General features: G+C 39.9%; 1 protein-coding gene across 1 annotated transcript in view; it reads right to left on the bottom strand.

The window, feature by feature from the left end:
- The window catches only part of LOC114031528 (cation-independent mannose-6-phosphate receptor-like), a 142,396-nt gene extending 120,651 nt beyond the window's left edge, over nt 1-21,745 (bottom strand). Inside the window, exon 1 of the mRNA XM_027846658.1 lies at nt 21,549-21,745. Within this exon, the coding sequence (XP_027702459.1) occupies nt 21,549-21,745 (197 nt within the window). The remainder of the gene's footprint in view (nt 1-21,548) is intronic.
- Between the last annotated feature and the right edge of the window lie 417 nt (nt 21,746-22,162).

The raw sequence follows: 22,162 nt of genomic DNA, 5'->3' as shown, positions 1-22,162 counted from the left end.
CCTTAATAGAAAAGCATGTACTGGATTGCTAATAGATCCGTTCTTAGAAGGCAGCAAAGGGCACAGGTTTTGGAGTTGGAAGACCCAAGTTCATACGCTATACTGCCACTTACTACTTTTGTGACCAGTTACTTCATCTTTCTGGGCCTCAGTAGCTTCATCTGTAAAATGAGGATACTGAACTAGGTAATTTAAGGATACTTCTAAGCTCTGAATCTATAATTCAATCCTAAAAGTTATTTAAGTGATTTGGTGGCAACTAGGCGGTACAGTGGATAGGGCACTGGACTTGGGAGTCTGAAAGACTTGATTTCAAAACTTGCCTCAAACACTAGCTGTGTGACTGAGAGCAAGTGGTTAACCTCTCAGCTTCAATTTCCTCATCTATAAAATGGGGGTGATAGTATCACCTACCTCACAGAGTTGCTGTAATGATCAAATGACATGACATAAATAAAATGTTTTACGAATCTTAATGTGCTACATAAATACTAGCTATTATTATTATTATTATTATTATTTCTATTATTAAATGTATAATGCAAAGGTCAAAAACCAACTGGTTCCTTGAATTGAGCCAGAGGAATTCTAAAAAGTCAAGAGTCTGAAAAGCCACAGCTGAGCTTGCTCTAAAAAGAACACCAAGAGAAGGCTTAAAGTCTGCATCTGTCTTGTGGTGAGTGAAATATTTAAAGGACAGGTGGAAAAACTACGTCAAAAGAGTCCTCACACCAACAAAAAAGATGACTAATTTTAGCTAGAATGGATTTGAGAGAAACACTTCCTCCTCACTTTTTTTTATAGAAAATATTTAAGTTCTAATGAAAAAAAATCAAAAAATTAAAACTAAGGCTAAAATAAAGACCACTTTTCCAAAATTACTCTTATCAAAATCCAATAGTTAATTCAGACCGAGTTATCTCAAGTTAAAATCCACTTCCATCCAATTAACTTTAAATAAATTTGCCCATTTTAAAGAGGACAAAAGTTACATACTTCCTCTTGCACTTCCTAAATTTTCAGCCGAAGTCACTCATGGGTATCTGAATTACAAAGGTCCCCTTTGGTTGCATTGTTATAGGTTTCCCCTTGTCTCAAAACAATGATTCATTAACACAAACTCCAGGTCTAGATTTCCTATATAACCTTTTTTGTATCAAGGGACACTTCTAGTCTCCTCTGCTACCCCCTAGTCTGGTGTTTCTAAATGCATAAAATAAAATACAAAGGATTACAAGGAAATCAAAGGTGAGTGAAAATAAAAATAAAAATTTTTCCCATTCAAATACAGTGATTCCCTAAAGTATGTCAGTTAAAAACTTGTCTCAGGCTCTTACCCTTCCCCCCAATTCGATGAATACCATTAACTAAATGCATCTGCTCTTCCCCACAACAGAATACTCTCCCTATTTTTAACTGTCAAACTATAGAAGACTCAAAAGGTCCCAGACCACACATAGGGAAAAGTCCTATTTAGGAGTTTCTCTTCAAAGGGAAGACTTCTAACAAGTTCCCAATCTGCATGACAGGCACAAAGCTAACCAAAGCACTCCACCGAATATAAGAAAAGTGTCCAACTATTCATCACTCAAAACACTAGTACTACCAGCCAAGAGCTTCTGTATTCTCTAAAATTTTATGGCTAATTTGGAAGAGGACTAGATTCATAGATGAGAAAACCAAGACTCAGAAAGGGGTGATTTAAAATCATTAGAATGCCAGAACTGGAAGGAACCTTGGGTACACAGGCCCTAAGAGATGAAGTGATTTGTCCAAGGTCACAGTGCTAAGACAAGGTTTCCAGATTCCCAGTACACTTCTCTTTGCACTATATTCAATCAATCAACAAGCATTTATGACTGCTAGGCCCTGTGCCTGACATTAGACATAAAAAAAAAAAAGAAAGAAAAACATTCTTTACTCTAAAGGACCTTAATATTCTACCAAGGGAGACTATGTACCTATGTAAGTATATAAAGAATATGATTGTTTAATATAAGGTAATTAGGGAGAAAGGCCACCAGAAGTCGGGATTATCAAGAAAGGTTTCAAGTTAAGGCAATGGTGCTTTAGTAAAGTCTTGAAGGAAAGAGTGATTCTATGAGGTGAATGAGAAGACAGTGCACTCCAGATATGAGATGGCCAGCACAAAGGTATGGACATGAGAAATAGAGGGCCATGTGTGAGGAATGGAGAGAAAGTCAGTTTGGCTAGACAGTACAGTGAGGGAAAAGAAGTAAAGTATTAAGAGACTGGAAAAATAGGTTGGGGCCACGGTATGAAGAGCTTAAAAAAAGAAAAAAAAAAGTTTATATATAGTTATCCCAAGGTTATTTAAGGATGAAAATGGAAAGAAAACAAACAGAAGAAAAATGAAAAAGATCTGCAAAGATTCTGACTTTGCAGACTCTTAACTTTTTAGAATTCCCCTGGCTCAATTCAAAGGACCAGAGGGAAGTCTCATGAACCCCAAAGGTTATTTGCATTTTGAAATAGGATCCATAGCACCAGATCTACCAAGATCCTCACCCAGCTAAACCCCTTTCATATTCTGTCACATGATCAATGTGATAAGATAAAAATCAATTTCTTTAAATACTACAGATTTTTTTTCCTACAGAAGAAAGCCATCTCCCCTGGGATTTGAATTAGAGTCTGGTCAGCCCTAAAGTAAAGTTCACCAACACTTAATGGTTTTACCATTTTGTTTTTACATAGCCTAATATTATTCACTATACTTTTATGATCCGTCATTCAACAAATTTTTATTATATGTCTATTATGTTCAAGTAATCACAGTGGAAATATATGTAATGCCCCACCAACTAAACTCTAAGTTTCTTGAGGAAAGGGACTGTCTTATATTTCTTTGTATCCTCCCACTGTTTCCAGTGTACGATAGTAAATATTCAATAAACACTTACTAAAGAAAAAAGGAAAAGGACCTATATGTACAAAAATATTTATAGCAACTCTTGTTATGGTGACAAAGAATTGGAAATTGAGAGGATGTCTATCAATCGGGGAACAGCTAAACAAGCTGCAGTATATGATTGTGAAGCAATTCTATTGTTTTATAAGGAATGATGAGCTGGATGGTTTCAGAAAAACTTGGGAAGATGCATACAAACTGATGCAAAGTGAACTGAGCAGAATCAAGAGAACATTGTACATAGCAAACAATATTGTAACCATGATCAACAATGAATGACAGACTTTGCTACTCTGATCAATACAATGATACAAGATAATTCCAAAGGACTTATGATGAAAAATGTAAGAGCACTGATGAACTCTATGTGCAGGTTTGAAGTATATTTTTTTCACCTTTTTCTTTTTCGGCAACATGGCTAATAAGGAAATGTTTCATATGACTTCACATGTATTAATGGGTGTCATATTTCTTGCCTTTTCAATGGACAGGCGAGGGGTTGGAGTGGTAGAGAATTTGGACAATTTTTTTTTAAATGCTGAAAAATAACTGGGAGGGATAGGGGTTGTATTTTATCCTAGAGGCAATAAGGAGCCATCAAAATTGAGCAGGGAAGTGAATGATCAAGCTACACTTAGGGAAAATCACTTTTGAAGATGTATTGAGTAGAGACTTGAGGAAGAGAGAATAAACTGGAGCCCCACTATAATAGTCCAGGCAAGAAATGAATGTCTGAACTATGGTACAAAAGAGGAAGGATATAAAAGATTTTGCAGAGGTAGTAGCAAGATTTTGCAATTAATTGTAAATGTTTAGTAAAGGAGAATGAGAAGTTGAAAACAAAACTGGTTACAAACCTGGGAGGCTGAAAGATTGGTAATGCCTTCAACAGAAATAATAGAGTTGTTTGGTTGGGGGCAGAGGTGGTTAGGGAAAGGAGGTAATGAATTTGGTTTTGGACTTGTGGGATTTGATATGACATTGTGTGTGTATATATACATACATTTATATACACACACATACACTATATACACATACATACATATATAAAAAATACTTCAGTTGATGTAGATAAATCAAACATTTTTTTCCAAGACTTGTATTGATATCTTGTTTTTACAACACCTAGCATTCTTCCCCCTTCACAGGGAGCCATCTCTTATAACACTTTTTTAAAAAAAAAGGGGGGGGGGACCCAATCCAATTCATACATCCAAAAAATCTAAAATTATCTTCAATATGTCATGTCCATTGACCCCCAGGTCTATGCAAGGAGGTGTCTTTTTGAAACTCTTCTTTGGGGCCAACCTTGTTCTTTGTAGTCTTGCAGCATTTGTCTTCAGCAGATCTGGTTGCTGCTCCTTCCATTACCCTGATGTAGTCACTGTGCACACTATTTCCTTGGCTCTGCTTACTTCATTTTGCAATACTTCACGTAAGTCTTTCCATGCTTCTCTGTAATCATCATTAATAATCACTTATTAAGCACCAACTATGTGCTAAGCACTGCTAGGTACTAGAGACAAAAAGAGTTTTTCTTTTATCCTTACTGTCAAAGAGATTACATTATATTATGAAGGGGGAAAAACATGTATCCGTAAAAGTATATGCAGAATAAATAAAAATAAATATAAAGTCAATAAATACGAAGTAGTTAGGAAAGAAGAATTGCATTAGCATTGGTGGGGAGCACAAAAAGGGAGGAGAAAGAATCAGGTCACTAGCTCAAATGGACTTATCCCCAAACAGCTGCTGCCTATGGAGTGGGCACTTTGGTATAGAGAATCTCTCAGATCTAATGTGGTCTTTCCATCTTGAGATTCTCAATCTCAAGATTATCAACACTGAAATGTACAACAGACTGCACAGAGCTCTGCTTGTCTCAGTAAAACTGACTACAGTTTGAAAACCAGCAACTTAACCTAATGAAAACACACAACAATTATAAAGCATTACACCTGAACAGCATTGTTGCCATTCATTATTTGACATTCATTAACTCACTGGAGCCTCAGAACACTCATAACTCCACAAAATACAGGCCTCTAGGCCTGAGGCAAAAGCCTAGGACTTCTGCCTTCGGGGGGAGGGAGTCCCCACATCAGGAGTTACTGATGAAATTCACAGATCCTTCATGTGTTCATGTATGCACACATTCCAGTTACGCTGAGATAGTTAACCTTCTAATTTGCTCACCCCTTGAAAAATGAAATTTGAGATGAAAGAACATACACTAGAATGGAATTAGAAAAGAATCCACATGGCATATTCACTTGTGGCCAATAAAGAAAATTCAGGTTTATTTTGTAGATTAAGTTCTAAACAAGGGTAGAGGAGGAGTAAGAAAACCTGTTTGTAAATAAGTACATGCTGACTCCACTCCAAAGTACTAAATTACTAAGGTATCCTCTAACCTGGGGGAGAAACAAGCTACTATGGCTGGCCTTCATTTATTACCAGATAACTGAGGCAGGCACTACTGCTACAAAGCTGTAGTGGAAAAGGAGTGGAGTTTGAGTCAGAGGAGCTGGATTTGAAGCCTGGCCATGCTACTTACTAGCTAGGCCTCAGTTTTCTCATCTACAAAACAAAAGGGGCTGGACCAAATTATCTTTTTGAACCCACTAGTCTGAAGTTTAAGATCTGGTAATCCCTCACCTGCACAAAGGGAAATTAGAGAAATCCCAGACCCACCCCAATGACTCAGAGGATCACTCCTCAATCCTCCCCAGCCTCCACCTACCAGTCACCACCAAGCAAAAGAGGAGCCAGATTTTTGGGGGGACAAAGGAGGAAGAGAAAAATGAAGAAGTAGCATTTTGTATCTTCTAACTAGTCCTTAATTTATTCCACAAACAACAAATACAAGCACTTCCTGAAGAATAATTTCACATTCTGCCTTCCCTTTCAAACCCTAAAGATTCTTTCTGACATCAACTAAACTGTCTTGGATCAACACTACCAACTTCTGACCGATATAAAAATTGTTCTATCCACATCAAGAGCTGGAAAGGATAGCATACAGTCCCAGAGGGTCATTTAAGATAGGAAACTAAGGCAGATCTTTTTCTACTACTTGCTTTCTCCCCACATTTTCCTATGGTTTTCCAGTGCTTACAACTCAGTTAATCCTTCTCCCTAGCCCTTCAAGGCAAACCAGAGAGGTCCTTAAAGGAAAATATAGAGTGCCCTAGTCAACAAACAAGAAAATAACAAAGAATTTCAAAATTAAAAAGTACCTTAGAAACTATCAAATCCAACCCCTTTATTTTGCAGATGAGAAAGCTAAAGTGGGGCAGCTAGGTGGCGTAGTGGATAGAGCTCCGGCCTTGGAGTCAGGAGGACCTGAGTTCAAATCTGACCTCAGACACTTAACATTTACTAGTTGTGTGACCCTGGGCAAGTCACTTAACCCCAATTGCCTAGCCAAAAAAAAAAAAAGAGGCAAAAAAAGCTAAGGAACAGAAAGGTTAAATAATTTGCCCAAGGTTATACAGCTAGTTGCTAATAAAAGTGGAATGAGAATGATGACAAAAATAATGGCTCATATTTATATAGTTCTTTAAAGTTTTCAAAGTGATTTCTTCACTGAGGCTGGTTTAGGTATATTATCCCGGTTTTGCAAATGAAAAAATTGAAGCTGAGAGCAGTAAAGCAACTAGCTCAGAGTAAAACAGCCAGCAGACTTCCAAAGCAGCACTCCAACCCAAGCCAAATTCCACTACTCTACCTCACCTCCTATATTAGACAGAACCCATTAGGCCTCTTCTCAATTACTACCCCATCCCCTTAACTAGAAATTTCCAATTCTACTTCATTTCATGTCCTTATGGCAAATACATAATGTTCTTGATAAACTCATTATCCAAAATTCAGCTTTGGAGGAGAATCTAAACCCCAATACCTTTTTGCTAGAACTCGTCCAAAATCAGTACAATTTAAAATACCTACACTTGGATAGAATAAAAATACTTTAAATTATAAAATAAGACCCTAGTAAAATACTAGAGGAAGAGCTGAAAAACATCATACATTAACATTTACACACTTACTCAAATACTGCACTGCAGACATAATTCCAAAGTAATATGTAATTAGATATTCTCATGTCTTCTCTTATAAACCCAGAGTTATCTTTTATCCAGTAGTTAAATCCCAGAGATTAGGAGGATCCTCCAAAATTGAGCATTTATCATTGCTTCCATTAACTGTAGGAAGTAACTTTCTTTCATATTCTTTATAAGTGTTTTAAAAGAAACAGAAAAATTCTCCAATTCACCATGTACCTAAGTGAAATGCTAGGTGCAGAGCCAGTAAAGAGAATGACCAGAGGGAGACAAGCCCTTTCTGAATTCCAAAGGGATTATTACATAAGTCTAAGAAACCAGATGGCAGCTGGTGAAGAGATACTAAGGCAATACCTCGGTTATAATACAAAAACACTTACCCACAATGAATTCTGGCACCAGGATTTTAAAGGGCCAACTTAGTGGTATTTAAATTTACTCAGTATCACAGAATATAATTTGTAGAAATCAAAAAACATCCTCCTCCAAAACCCAATTAGGTTTCAGATTATTAATCAATTCTCTACCATGCCCCAAAAACCTCTTCAATCAGCAAGATTACTTCAGCCCAGGATTTCAAAAATACCCTCTGCCCCAGGCCCCTCCCTTTGACTGGAGGGCTCAACCCAGACCCATTTAATCCATTTAAGGAGAATGCTTAAGTAGCCCATCCATCCTTTCATTTCCCACCAGCTAGCAACTTGGGATAAATTCCCCTCTCCTCCCCTCATTTCCTTTTATGTGTTATCTTCCCCATTCAAATGTAAACTCCCAGAGAGCAGAAGATACTAGAGTGACTTGCCATTTCTTTCTCTAGAGTGTCCCCATTTTACAGATGAGGAACTGAGGCAAAAAAAAAAATACATTATTTGCCTAAAGTCACACATAAGTGATTGAAGCAGGATTTAAACTCAGCTACTCCCAACTCCAGGCCAAGCCTCTATCCACTGCACCATCTAGCTGCCCCTGACTAGCACATAGTAAGGGCTTAATAAATATTTTTACTGACTAATCAATCAATAAGGATTTGGGGGGAGGGGGGAGAAGAGATGTGTTTATTTATATTAAGTCAAGCACTATGCTAAATACTTTATAAATATTACCTCATCTGATCCTTAAAACAATCCTGAGAAGTTAATGATTATCCTTATTTTACAGTTGAGGAAACTGAGGTAGAGAATGATTTGCCCAGGGTCACAGAGCTAATAAGTACCTGAGGCCAAATCTGAACTCAGGTCTTCCAGTGTCCAGGCCCAGGTGCTTTACTCACCTAGCTCATCATGGAGTACTTTGACATTCAACCTGACATTCAGAGAGTGCTAAAAGCTCACAGTCTAGTTGGGGAGATAAAATCATAAGCAGCATCATGAAACAGAAAGGACCTGGGAGATCATCTAGCCCAAATGTCTTATTTTACCAACGAGGAATCTGAAGTCACAAAGTAGGAAATTACGTGAGTAAGGTCACAGAAAAAGTAAACAGCAGAAGCCAAGGAACCTCCAACTTCCAAAGGTTCTCCAATTTCCAAATCCAGGGCCCTTTCCATTAAACTGCCCTGAGAGCAATTTGACAATTCATCCACACATAATTAAATGTTAGCAAACTGTACTAGAGGTCAGAGAACCTTAACGTTTGGGTACATTAAGAACTAGACAGGTAGAGAAGGAATGACATTTTTGACAAGGGATACAATATAGACAAGTGCATCGATACAATGTGAAACAACAAGGAGCTTGGCATAAAACAAAGTATACTGGAAGGCAAGGGGGGTGGTTAGAAGCAACCTTTGGATTGGTTAAATGGTGCCAGACTATGATTGACCTTGAAAACCAAACAGAGGAGTTTGGACTTCATGTGGTACATAAAGGTGGGATGCCACGCACTTTAAGACAAACAAGCCAAATCCTCATTTTCCAAAAAGAATGCTCAATTATACATGGGAAAACTTTTTAAAATATGCTCTCCAACAATTATGCATTTTTAAGAACTAGAAATATGACCATTTTAGTAACAATAAAAAAAAATTTTTTAAATCAAGGTATTTACCAAATCTTCCTTTTCTCCAAGAATGAAAAAAAAGCATCACTTGGCAACTCTGAAAATATTTGTCTGTGTAAAATTATATCCTTCACAATAGCATGACAATTTTCACTGTTTCAACTGCTTGCCCTGGCAAAAATGACTAAGCCAATTTAGAAGTGGGTTAGAAGGTTTATTAAAAGTGACTCTATAGCAAAGTCTGAAACCAAACAGGTATTTTTGAGAACTACCCAAATAAAGCTTTCTGATTGCTTTAGCCTCTTTGTGACTATCACTATTTCCTTCCCAATGCCAATGGAATCTCACAAAAATGAGAACATTTTTGTGGTTATTCTCTCTTACTTTCATCACAGGAGCTTTATGTTCAAAAGGTATAGAATACAAATAATTATTAACATATTACTTCCCCAGTTCAAGAACCTAAAACGGCACCCAATTATTCTTTGTCCTTATTACTATCTTTAATCACTCCATCCTTCCCCTCTCCCCTAGTTGTGGCCATCACTCTCGCTCTATCGTCAGGCTCCTTCAGTCCTAACAAAATGGTTAATTAAACTATACAAGATACTCAACCCTTGAGTCCCTTGTCCCCTTTCCCTAGCGTGACTTATGTCACAGCAAACTCCAACATTTGAATTACCTCTACTTCATCCCTTCTCTGACCCTCTCCTAAAGACAATGGAAGAGGTCAATTGCCAACTGGATCCATACAAGTTTATCTGACTTCAACTGGGCCTTCTCTACTTCACAGAAATAATTTATTCTTGTTTATTTGACTCTGCCAGAGGCTGTTCCAAATCTTCCTCCTCTTGCCCCTCTTCCCTACCAGTAAAGGATTTTGCTTCCTACTTTACTGAGAAAAATGGAGTCATCCATCCCTCCTATTGTGAGCTCTCTCTTTATTACATTCTTCAAAACATCCATCCTGCTCTTCCTCTGAGCCAGTCTAAAAGAGATGGATGGCCCTTTTCTTTATGAAGGCCAACCCTCTACTTAGATAACTGATCACTCCTCCTCTCATCTCCTCAGGGTGTCATTCAAGTTCCCTTGATCACCTCAACTCTTTCTTCTTCAATTTCTCTTTATCTGTTAGCACAATACCTACAAACAGGGTCAGTTCTTTAAAAACCTCAAGTTGGAATCATTATTGATTAGAGAAATGCAAACTAAAACAATTTTCAGGTACCACCTCACACTTATCAGATTGGCTAACTTGACAAAATAGGAAAACGGTAAATGTTAGAGATGTGGGAAAATTACAACACTAATACATTGTTGATGGAGTTGTGAACTGACCCAACCATTCTGGAGAACAATTGAGAACTGTGCCCAAAAGGCTATAAAACTGTGCATATCCTTTGATCCAGTAATGCCACTACTAGGTCTGTATCCCAAAGGGATCATAAAAAAGGGAAAAGGACCAACATGCACAAAAATATTTGTAGTACCTCTTTTTGTGGTGACAAAGAATTGGAAGTTGAGGGGATGCCCATCAACTGAGGAATACCTGAACAAGTTGTGGTATATGAATGTAAAGGAATGCTATTGTGCTATGAGAAATGGTAAGCAGGCAAATTTCTGAAAAACCTGGAAAAACTTACATGAAGTGATGCTAAGTGAAGTGAGTAGAACCAGGACATTGTACATGGTTAACAGCAACATTGTGTGATGACCGATTTTGATAGACTTAGCTCTTCTCAGCAAAGCAAGGATCTAAGACAACTCCAAAAGCCTCATGATGGAAAATGCTATCCACATCCAGAAAAAGAACTATGGAGTCTGAATGCAGATTGAAGCATACTATTTGCTCTTTTTTTGTTGTTGTTTTTACTTTCTTGAGGTTTTTCCCTTTTGTTCTGATTCTTCTTTTACAACATAACTAATGTAGAAATATGTTTAATATGATTGTACATGTATAGCCTATATCAGATTGCATGCCATCATAGGGAGGGGAGATGGAAGGATGGGAAAATTTTAGAACTCAAAATCTTACAAAAGTGAATGTTGAAAACTAATAATAAGTAAATAAGTATTTTTTTAAATGGTTAAAAAAAAAACACCAAAGTTGGCCTGGCCATCCCAACAAGATCTTGTCTGAAACCTCTCCACTCATTCACTGCCAAATTCCTCTTTTTCCTCACATATCACACACTTCTCAGCTCCAATGTGACTTCTAACCCCACCAATGAACTTTATAAAATAGCTTTGTCCAGAGTTACCAAAGGATCTTTTAACTGCTAAACCCAATAGTCTTTTCTACCCCAAAAATGTCAAAGGCAGAAAGCTCCCATATATACCAAAATACTCAAAACAATACTTTCTGCAATATCAAAGAACTTTAATCAAAGTGGGGTCCACAGATTCGGGAATGATTAAATAAACTATGATGTATGACTGCTATGGAATATTATGGTGCAGTAAGAAATGATGAATATAAGGAATTTGGAGACATACAGGAGGATGTGTATGAACTGGGAAAGACTGAAAAAATCAGAACTAATAGAATATACATAATGTCATCAAAAATGTAAATGAAGGGAAAAACTAAAAGGAAGCTAAGTAACTCCAAGAATCAATATTGACTCTAGAGAATAGCACCTCCCTCCTAGCAGCCAAGAAGTGGAACATTACACACATTAGATGAGGTCACTTTGTCAGTTGATTTTGAGGGTGGGCACCAGGAGCTTAGAAATAATTTTTTTTTTAATCACCAGTACAAGTTGTTTTAAAAAATAAGTAAATCCAATGGCCTCTTAATCTTCATCTTCCTTGATCTCTATTCAGCTTTTGACACAGTGTGGAATTGCAGGGAAAAAAAACATATCTGAAGTCAGAGGACATGGGCTCAAATCCCACTTTACGACCTCTGTGACCTTGGTCCACCCTCTTCCCTGTGCCTCAATCTATTAAATGAAGGGTTGGTTTAGACAGCCTCTAAAATATATTCCCCTTCCTTCTTGAATATTAACAATTTTTAGAAAGCACAGATCTGGTCATGTCACCTCCTCTCCTATTCAAACTAGTTCCCTATTACCTCTAGGATCAAACCTAAAACCCTATTTGTCATGTGAAGCCCTTTACATCCTGGTCCGTTCCTATATTTTTACCCTTCTCACACTCTTTACTGCCCTCTCCACACACTAAATCCAGCTACACTGGATTAACTTGCTGTTCCTCACACACTACACTCTATCTTGTGATTCCATGCCTTCACAGTGGCTGTCCACAATGCCTCCTGGCTTTCCCGGTTTACTTATACCTGGTTTCCTTCAAGATTCAGCTCAAATCCCACCTTCTACAGGAACTCTCTTCCACTTCCCGTCATCTCTATAGTCAATCAGTTGTCAAGTATTGTTCATTCTATTTTCATGACATCTTTCACATCCATCCCATGCTCTCCACTCACATGGCTGCCAACCTAGTTCAAGCTTTCATCACCTCTTACCAGGACTACCGCACCAGCCTACTTGTTCAGTCTTCTTACAATTACTCCCCTCTGTACACTTTACAATCCAACACTGGCACTCTTATCTCCATACTCTGCCTTTTCACTGGCTATCCCCATGTCTGAAGTGTTCTCGCTCTCCTCACCTTTGCAGGATTCCTGGCTTCCTTTGAGATTTGGCTTATATCCAACTTTTGGCAGGAGGTCTTTCTCAGTTTCCTCTCCCCTAAAAGACATCCCTCTGAGATCCCCTTCCATCTACTTTGTATATCTCTTTTATGTGCATAGTTATTTGCATGTTGTCTCCCCTATTAGACTATGGGCTCCTTGGATGCTGAGAAAATGTATTTGTCTTTCTTTGTATCCCTGACATTTAGCACAATGCCTGACATATAATAAGCATTTAATAAATGCTTGTTGGCTAACTGGACTACTGGTCTCCTTGCTTCCTGTATCTCTCTTATCCAATCTATTCTCACCTTTGACAATCTTAGTACTGCCTTTCCAGGCTTATTGTATGTTATTCCCCTTTACAAACTCCATATTCCAGATAAACTGGCCTATTTGCTCTTTGCCAAACTCTGTATCTCCCACTTCTGTGCCTGTACAGGCTGTCCCTCATAACTGATACACATACCCTCCTCATTTTAGAATCTTTATCTTCCTTCCAAAAACTCAGCTCAGATGCCTCTGCCTATGGCTTTCCTGATCACCTTAGTTTAAGGTGATCTATTCCTCCTCAAAATAACTTGTATCCACTTATTGTTATACTCCTCCTTGTCCAAGGATGAAAGTTTCTTGAGGTCTTTTTTTGTCTTTTTTTTTTTTGTATCCCCAAAGTAGGCACTTTGTACAATGTAGGCCCTTAATAAATGCTTGTTCAACTGACAATTAATTGAATCTACGTAATCACATCCAAATTACTTTCCCATAACATATAACCATCACCCTGTTATTATTTTGCAGAGCATTATTTTAGAAGCAGCTGGGTGGTACAGTGGATAGAACTGTGGGCCTGAAGTCACAAAAACCTGGGGAGCCAGCCTCAAATACTTAGTAGCTGTGTGACCCTGCACAACTCACTTAATCTTTGCCTGCCTCCGTTTTCTGAACTGTAAAATAAAGATAACAGCACCTACTTCCCAGGATGTTGTGACGATCAAATGAGATATTTGTAAAGTGGTTAGCATAGTCCCCTTGCTTGTTCCTTCCCTTTTTTCTCTACTGCTGCCCATCAAAAACCTCCTATCCTAGTCAAACTAGCCTGCTCACTACACCTATCATGTTCTCTTCTGGATCTGTGCACCTGCTGTTCCCTTTAACTAGATACAGGGGTGGGGAACCTTCGGAAGGGTCTTGAGGCTACAGGAGACCCTCTAGGTCCTCAAGTGTGGACCTTTGACTGAACTTGTTCTATGAAGTTTGGATTCAGTCAAAGGCTGCAATTGAGGACCTAGAGGACCACATGTGACCTCAAGGCCGCAGGTTCCCTACTCCTGAACTAGGATGTTCTCCCTCCACCCTCACATTCATTTCTTAGAACCCTTACTTTCTTCCGGAGCTCAACTCAAGTACTGCCTACATGTATGTGGCCTTCCATGATCTTCCCCAACTAACAGTGCTTCCTCCTCAACATTACCTTATATTTATCTATATGTACATATTGTCTCTTCCACAGAATGTAAACTCCTTGAGGGTAGAAGCTGTTTCATTCCTTGTTATCTCTGACACCTAAGCACAAAGGAGCTGCTAACTAAATGTTTATAAACTGAGTGTTCAAAATTCTCTCCCCACCGTGCATGGAAAATCAGGAGACTCTAATTGAAATCCCAACCCTACCATTAACCAGCTAGTCACTTAGCCTTACTGAGTCACCATCAGGGGACAGCATAGACAGTTTCAAAAGGTACCTTCCAACTCTAGCATTTCATGATTCTATTCAGCCCACACTGAATTCTCCTTCTTCTTGGAACACCTATTAAACTGTGTGGCACTCAATTATGTACTAGTTTGGACTGCCCTAATTGTTCATCTTGTCTTCCTGACTAGTATGTGCTCCTGACAATTAGAGACTTTACACTTTTCCTTTTTTTATCTCTGACCCCTATCCTACTCCTCCACCACCACACACAGAGCAAGTGTTGAGCATGCTGCTGATCCCATAGCAGGCATTAAAGATACATGTTGCTTAGTCATTATCATTCTCTTCAAGGGCACAGTATTTAGCATTAAGGACTACAGAATGTTTACTTTATTTACTTTTAAAAGATTAAATACATTCAAAATGGCAATACAAAGTTAGGTATACTCTGGGAAACCTTTGTTTTTATTTCCCATTACTCATAATGTACTCCCCCCACCCCCAAAAAGAGTCAAGTCCAGGTAACATGAGAAAAGTCAAAAAAAAAGGGAGAATGTTTAGCTCAAAGAAGAGAAGGCTCAGGAAAGAATATGACAGCCACCTTCAAGTATACGAAGGGCTGTCATCTGGCATTGAATGAGACTTGTTCTGCTTTGTCCCAAAGGGCAGAGCCAAGAACAATGTGGGAAGTTTCAAAAAGGCAAATTTATGTTTCATGTCAGAAAAAATTCTCTCAACAATTAGAGTTATCCACAAGTGTAATGGGTACTTCCAAAGGGCTTCAGGAGGCTCCCTCTCTTCGATGGTCTTCAACCAAAGGTTGGTTACTTGTCAACTACATTATGGAAGTAACCTAAGTGGTCCCCCCTTCCAACTCTAAAATTCAATCATTCACCAACATCTGTTATTGATAAACTGGCCAGGGACATGGTTGTGAGAACTCCTCTTCAGTAGCATGATCTATTTTCCTCCACAGGAACAGGAAACTATAGTTCTATTAGTAAAGCTCAATTACAGTATGAGTTTAGGTGTTGAATAAGCAGGAGGAAAGAATAAAGAAGGTAGGGTTGCACAGGTACAAGAAGGTTAGCCAAATGTGGAGAAGTCGTCCCTAAAGGGTTATATAGTTAGAAGAGATTACAAACTAAGAGCTCTGTCTTAAGAAGGAGCTGGAGAAGGAAAAGTTTAAAATCAAATACTAGCGAAGAACAAAGGCCAACCTTGTGGAGCAGAACATCTCTGTGGATGACAACAGATATAAATAAGTATTGGCCAGTTCCACGAACCCAAAGAATGAGGAACTGGCAAAACCAGTCCTGTCCAGAACAAGGGCAAACCATGAGGGGCTCCCAGGCTCCAAGTTCTCAGGGCACTCAGGTGTATGATTATGTTTTCTTAACCAGAGGGCATGCTGGGGGCTGAGCAGTTATAACTCTCTCCTCTTCTTCTCTCCTGCCTAGTATTACCGCGGCATTTCCTCTTCTCCCAAGGACAAGACATTTTGTTTATATGCAAGACATGCAGTATTATTGTAAAACACAAAATAATGACTCTAAATAATGAGGGGAAGGGAGAGACTTCTTGATTGCATGGTTCCTGGAGTCATATAGGACATGTCCGATCTGTTTCCCCCTGGAGAGGGAGCAAAGGCCTGCCCAACCAAGGCTTAGATTCCCAGCCTTAAGAATTCAGCCAATCAGTCTATTTTTTTTTTTTTAAGGCAATTGGGGTTAAGTGACTTGCCCAGGGTCACACAGCTAGTAAGTGTCAAGTGTTTGGTCTGAAGCCGGATTTGAACTCAGGTCCTCCTGACTTCAGGGCCGGTGCTCTAATCACTGCAACACCTAGCTGCCCCAGCCAGTCAGTCTAAAGGTGTAATTCGTATGTACAGAAAGGGACAATCCAGGGACCATTTAGAAAGCAGTATACTACTGAAGTACTATAACTCTGGAGATCCCCTCCCCTCCCACACCAACACTGTCATCTGAACCCACACACAGCTGGTTGTGGATCATCAGCCCCAGAACACCTGCACCCAGCTCCCTGCATTTTAGTGACTAAAAAATTGTATTTTATAAACTCAGAAAATATAGTACTATGCATCCTTCAATATCGAATTCAAGTCCCATCTCCTCTATGAATACAGTGTGCCACAACATAAAGATTAATAACCTGCAAGTGAGGAGATGTCAGGTCTAATGCCAGCTCTACTATTTACCTGTTCGAAGTTACAGAGCTAGCAACCTAACCTTACTGTGCCTCAGTAAGGCAATGGAGAAGGACTGTAAGGTAACATGACGACTAATGATTAAGTATGACTCTGAGAGATCATATATACTAAGGGCCAAGCAAATTACCTAGCTTTTAGACTATATTAATAAACTAGAAACAGATTATAATTGAAAAGCTGCAGAAACAACTCAGGCATCTGCAGAGTTTAAGATACCTTTCCATTCATAGTCAGTAGCTAGTTTGGGGGGGAGGGAGATAGTGCAAGTATGAATATTTTAATGTCAACTATAAATGCTGTACCACCATACCAAATAGCTATCTTACCACATCCTGCTTTAGCAGTACAGTAAACACTCAGCACTGCCACCTGGATTAAAAAAAAAAAAAAACCTGATCTGATCACATTCTTCAAAAATATACCACATTCTTATTGTTCTACAACGTGAAGGTCACACATTTCTTAACAGAATCAAAATATTATACAGGCATGAAATATGTGTATTGGAGGAGGGGGATAAAGAGCAACACAAAATATCGTATGAATTTATACAACATTATAAAGCAACTTTGACAAACTTCAGCACTCTGATCCATACAGTAACAATCCTCATTTATTTCCAGAGAACAGAAGATAAAACGTGCTCCCCATTGCTTGTCAAGGAGGTGATGGACTCAGAATGAGACATACACTTTTGGACATAGCTAATAAAGGAATCTGCTTTGTTTGACTAGGCATATTTGTTACAAAGTTTTTATTTTTCTTCTTTTTTAGACACAATAAATACTTGTTAGCTGAAAAATAACAAAATTAATTTTTGAAAAAAATGGTGTATGTATCCAAAGCTAAGGGAAGAGAGAGAGATGATAATCACTATAGTAAGTATAGAGAAGACATATAATTTAGAATAAGGGCAAACCTGAGACATCATCTTAGTTAACGCCCTCATTTAACAGGTGAGAAAAATATAGGAAGTCAGTGCCAACAGGTCACCACCAAAGTAAGTTAATCTTTAATTACAACTCTTTGAAGGTTGTCTTTTATATAAAATGGATAACCCTCATCTTTCACAGAGTTATGTTCCCATAACCCCAGGGCCTATAACAAATAATGTAGACTAAATATGCATTCAACTAAATTCAGCTAAATATAGCTGAAGGGTGGAAAAATGTCAGAAGGATTGTTGTTTTCTTTTTCACAGAAGGTGAACTTGCAGAAAAGCATGAACACCTCTCCCTCTACTATACTCTAAGATTACAATAGCAGATCTTACCCAATTTTGATTTAATATTTTTAAACTTTCATTTAACTTTCATTATGAACACTTTAATAAAACTATTATCTGCAGCACAGTTTGATCTGTAATTTAGGCACAAGTGTGATTGTAACTATAAGTCTTTAAAGACACACAAAAAAAAATTACTTCCTACTTACTGAAACATTAGCAGAGTATGAGCTAATACACTCATGTGACTATCACAATGTAAAATCAAGTGTCTCATTTACCAGAGACACATGGTACTATCACAAAGTAAAACCAACTGTCTCATTCACCAGAGGCACATGTACACTGATTTACCTTTAAAATCCACCTATAAACTTATAAGATAATGGGTATAATTATCAGGCCTGAGGATTCAAAGTGATTAGCATATTCTCAAATTCAAACTCTGAACGTTCATCTGAGTGAACAAGTCTTAAGTAGTTTTTCGGGGCTCCGTTTCTCCTTTTGACAGGTTATAATACCTTTGTTTTTGTTCATCTCCTTTTAGGTCACAGAATCACAGGGGAAGGGGCCTAAGAGATGACTGAGTCTGACCCTCTCATTGAACTGAGGAGAAAACTGGGGTCCAGAGAGGTGAAGTAATTGGCCAAAGTTGCCCAGCTGATAAGTGACAAAGCTGGTCAATTTCTTCTAAGTTTGAGGCTCTTACCACTATGAATCCAATGATATCATGACCTTGCTTCAGAAGTCATCCTGTACAGTATTTCAGGATATCTTCTGTACAGTACATAATGCATTTTAGTGCCAGCAAGGAGCTACTCCTCTATATGATAATATAAGCTCAATAAAATGATGGCCCCTAACAGAAATGAACCTCTCCATAGTATTTTTGCTACTCTTTCTAAAATAGAAATCAGTCCGTGAACAAAAATATCTTAAGCTCCTACTATGTGCTAAGTACCTTGCCAAGTGCTGGGGATACAAAAACAAAAAACAGTCCCTGGTCTCAATGAGCTCACAGTGTAATGGAGGAAATAAGATATAATCAACTACGTACAAACAAGATATACAAAAGATAAATCATAAATTGACAGAGTTAAGAGGGATCAGGAAAGATTTCTTGTAGAAGGTGGGACTGAAAGCTCCTACAAATACTAACTTTATGGTTCCTCAACAAAAAATTCAACCAAAATTTTAGTAAGCATTTACAATGAGCGATGTACTATGCCAGAAGACAAACAGAAATAGGGACACCAGTGATTTCATCGATGTAGGGAACTCCCTGGTGGAGCAAATTCTATCTACCAATGCTAGTCAGCAACTTCTCTGCAATTTTTAATCTTAGAAAGCTGACAAGAGCACTGATAAATTAAGTGACTCGCCCAGGATCACACAGCCAGTATGTGTGGGGAAACAAGACTTGAACACAGGTCTTCCCAAGCAGTTAGTTCCCTATCCGCTATACCAACAGCTACCCCTTAAGAAAGTGAGCCAATTACCCAAACCAAAAAAGAAAAGGAGAAATAGTCCTTTCCCTCGAGGAATTTACATTCTACAAGAGTAATAAATGGTCATAGATAAATATATACCGGCTCAATAATAATAAACTAATATTTCTGAAGCATTTAACATATTCCAGACACAAATATCTCAATGTGATCCTCACAACAATTCTGGGAGTTAGATGCTGTTATTATCCACATTTATAGATAAGCAAACTCATCATATACAAAATAAAAACACAGAGAGGGGCTAACAACTGGAGAAATAAGGAAAGACCTTTTGTAGGAGATGGCACTTGAATTGAGCCCAGAAAGGAGCTAGGTATCCCAGGAGGCTGTAGGACAGTCTTTACTGGCAAGCAGTTTATAATCCACTAGAGTGGGAGGCAAGAGCAACATAGATGAGTATACAATCCAGGATCTAACAGGCATTCATAAAATTTCTATTATGTTCAGGGTTGGGAACACAAATGGGCGAGATGATTCAGTTCAGAATGTCTATGGAGATTCAAGCAGGGAAGAACCACTTCTAGATGAGGATCTCAGCTGAAAAACCTTAAGATCCCAGAAGGAAGGAAAAGATGATATCAACTGATTGAAATGAAGGAAGCCATTCCAGGCAAGAAAGATGGTCCAAAAAAAAAAAAAAAAGCACTGTATTAAGAGAGAGCAGGACAATATCTGGAAATGAGTAGTGGTACAATTTGGCTGGAACACAGTGTGTAATGGGTAATATTGGGGAGAGAAAAAAGCTAGAAAAAGTAGGTTGGAGCCAGCTAATATAACTTGAATACTAATATGATGAAAATTAATAACACCTAACATAAGTTTAGAGTAAAAGTTCTTCCAGACTGGGTCTTACACATCTTTGTATTCTGCTCAGTTCCTAGCACTGTCTTTATATTTATAGCCAGCCTTCCATCTCCTTTTCAAATAACATAAACACAAAAGTGTACCTAATTGCACACAAAAGGTGCCCAATAAGTGTTTGCTGAATAAACAGAACGGATCTTATATATTCAAAGTCTCATTTGTAGGTCCAACTACATACAGCCTTTTGGAACTCTTCATACTACTTTGTTTTAATAAGTTTAAAAAAAATCTGAGTTTCACTGTTTATTTTACATAGCCCCAAAAGGGAAATACGATTTAAAAGACCTTGCCAAAAGAATATCCTACCAATATGAGTCATTTAACATCACACAACAGATGCAGCAATAATACATTGTGGTTCCTGGGGCAAATAGCCCCTAACTGGAATAATCCTCATCTAAGCAAGTGACTGACTTATCGACCATGATACAAGAAAATAGCTACCAGTTGGGTGAAGGTCAATTTCTGAAACTCAGAGTTCAGATACATTAATTCCTCTCTTCCTGCCCTCCTTCACCCATTTCACACCTAGAGCAGGAAACCCACCAGTTACTTGAGAAAAAAAAAAAAATCCATGGTGCAACGGGCAAGTGAAACAAAAAGCAGTTATTACGAATTTCTGGTGGGGCAACTTGTTCTGTCTTAGGAGACTCACTAGGAGAGCCTCTACTTAACAACACTGAAAAGAAGTTTCTATCTTCTTTCTACACACACACCCCCACACACCCACCCACCCCTTCTCCTTGCCTCCCCATTCCTTCTTCCCACTCCTACACACACCCCTCCCTTCTGCTTGTCTACCCTTTCCTTCTTCCCACCCCTCCTATACACACACACACACACACACACACACACACACGCACACCCTTCCCTTCGCCTTGCCTCCCCCTTCCTTCTTCCCACCCCTCCTACACACAGTGACACACGCACACAAAGAAACAACTTTCCCAGATGCGCCGTGATGCAAAGCAGGCGCTACACGGCGGTCGCCTGTCATCCAGATGGGCCACGGCAGCCGGGCGAAAGTGCCCCTCCGCCTTCACACAAAGCAGCCCCACACTTAATGACAGCCACAAGTGGTCAGGGCCCCAGGGCTGCTAGTCCCAGCACTCCGCTTCCTCTCCAGGCCAGGTGAAAGAAATCCTCAGGGTCCGTCCCCCCCCCCCAAAAGGTAACAACTTAAAGGGAAAAAAGGTGAGTGAGCCCGAGCAGGGCCCGCGGCGGGGTGGAAAGGAAGGGGGGGCGCTACCCGCGCCCCCCCGCCCCGGGGAGCCAGAGGCGGGGGCTGGCGCAAAGGTGGGGGCGGGTGGAGGAGGAGAGCTCGGGGAGACGCCGCCGCCCTGGAAGCAGGCCCCCACCCCCCACCTCCCTACCTGCACAGCTCCGGGAACTCCAAGCTCTGGGCCTCGGCGACCTCTCCGGCTGAGAGAAGCAGCAGGAGCAGCAGCAGCAGTGGAGGCGGCGGCGGTAGCGGCCGGGGCGGACGCCGCGTCCAGGGCCGCAGGTGGGCGCTGGGCGCCGGGGCGGCGGCGGCGGCGAGGGCGACAGCGGCGGCGGCGGCACCTCCCATCGTGCTCAGGTCTCCGGCCGGACTGAGGACTGGACGCGCGAGCGAGGGGCTAGCGGTGCGCGGCGGCTCCAGGCTGCTCCTGGGTCATGCTCGCGCCGCCAGGGCCGGAAAGGGAGGGAAGGAGGAAAAGGAGGAGGAGGAGGAGGAGGAGAGCGCGGCTCCAGCAGCTGCAGCGAAGACCCAGTAACTGCGCGTCACATGACCCGCAGCCGTCCGGGCACCGCCCCCTCCCCTTCGCCTCCTCCCCTGTCCCCCCTCCTTCCCATCAACCTCACGTGACCGTCTTATTCAGGTGATGCGCTCCCCTCGTTCGTGCTGGGCCTCCCTGGTCACTAGGGGCGGAGCTTTCGGGAGCGGGGAGAGGTCCTGCGCGGCGTGGGCGGCCGGGCCGCGTGGGACCGGCCACCTGGTCACCCG

The sequence above is a fragment of the Vombatus ursinus genome, unplaced genomic scaffold (genome assembly GCF_900497805.2).
Source record: "Vombatus ursinus unplaced genomic scaffold, bare-nosed wombat genome assembly UNPS02015175.1, whole genome shotgun sequence".
NCBI classification, from domain to species: Eukaryota; Metazoa; Chordata; class Mammalia; order Diprotodontia; family Vombatidae; genus Vombatus; species Vombatus ursinus.
Note: the sequence above shows the minus strand (reverse complement) of the source record. Positions and strands in the feature narration are given on the sequence as shown.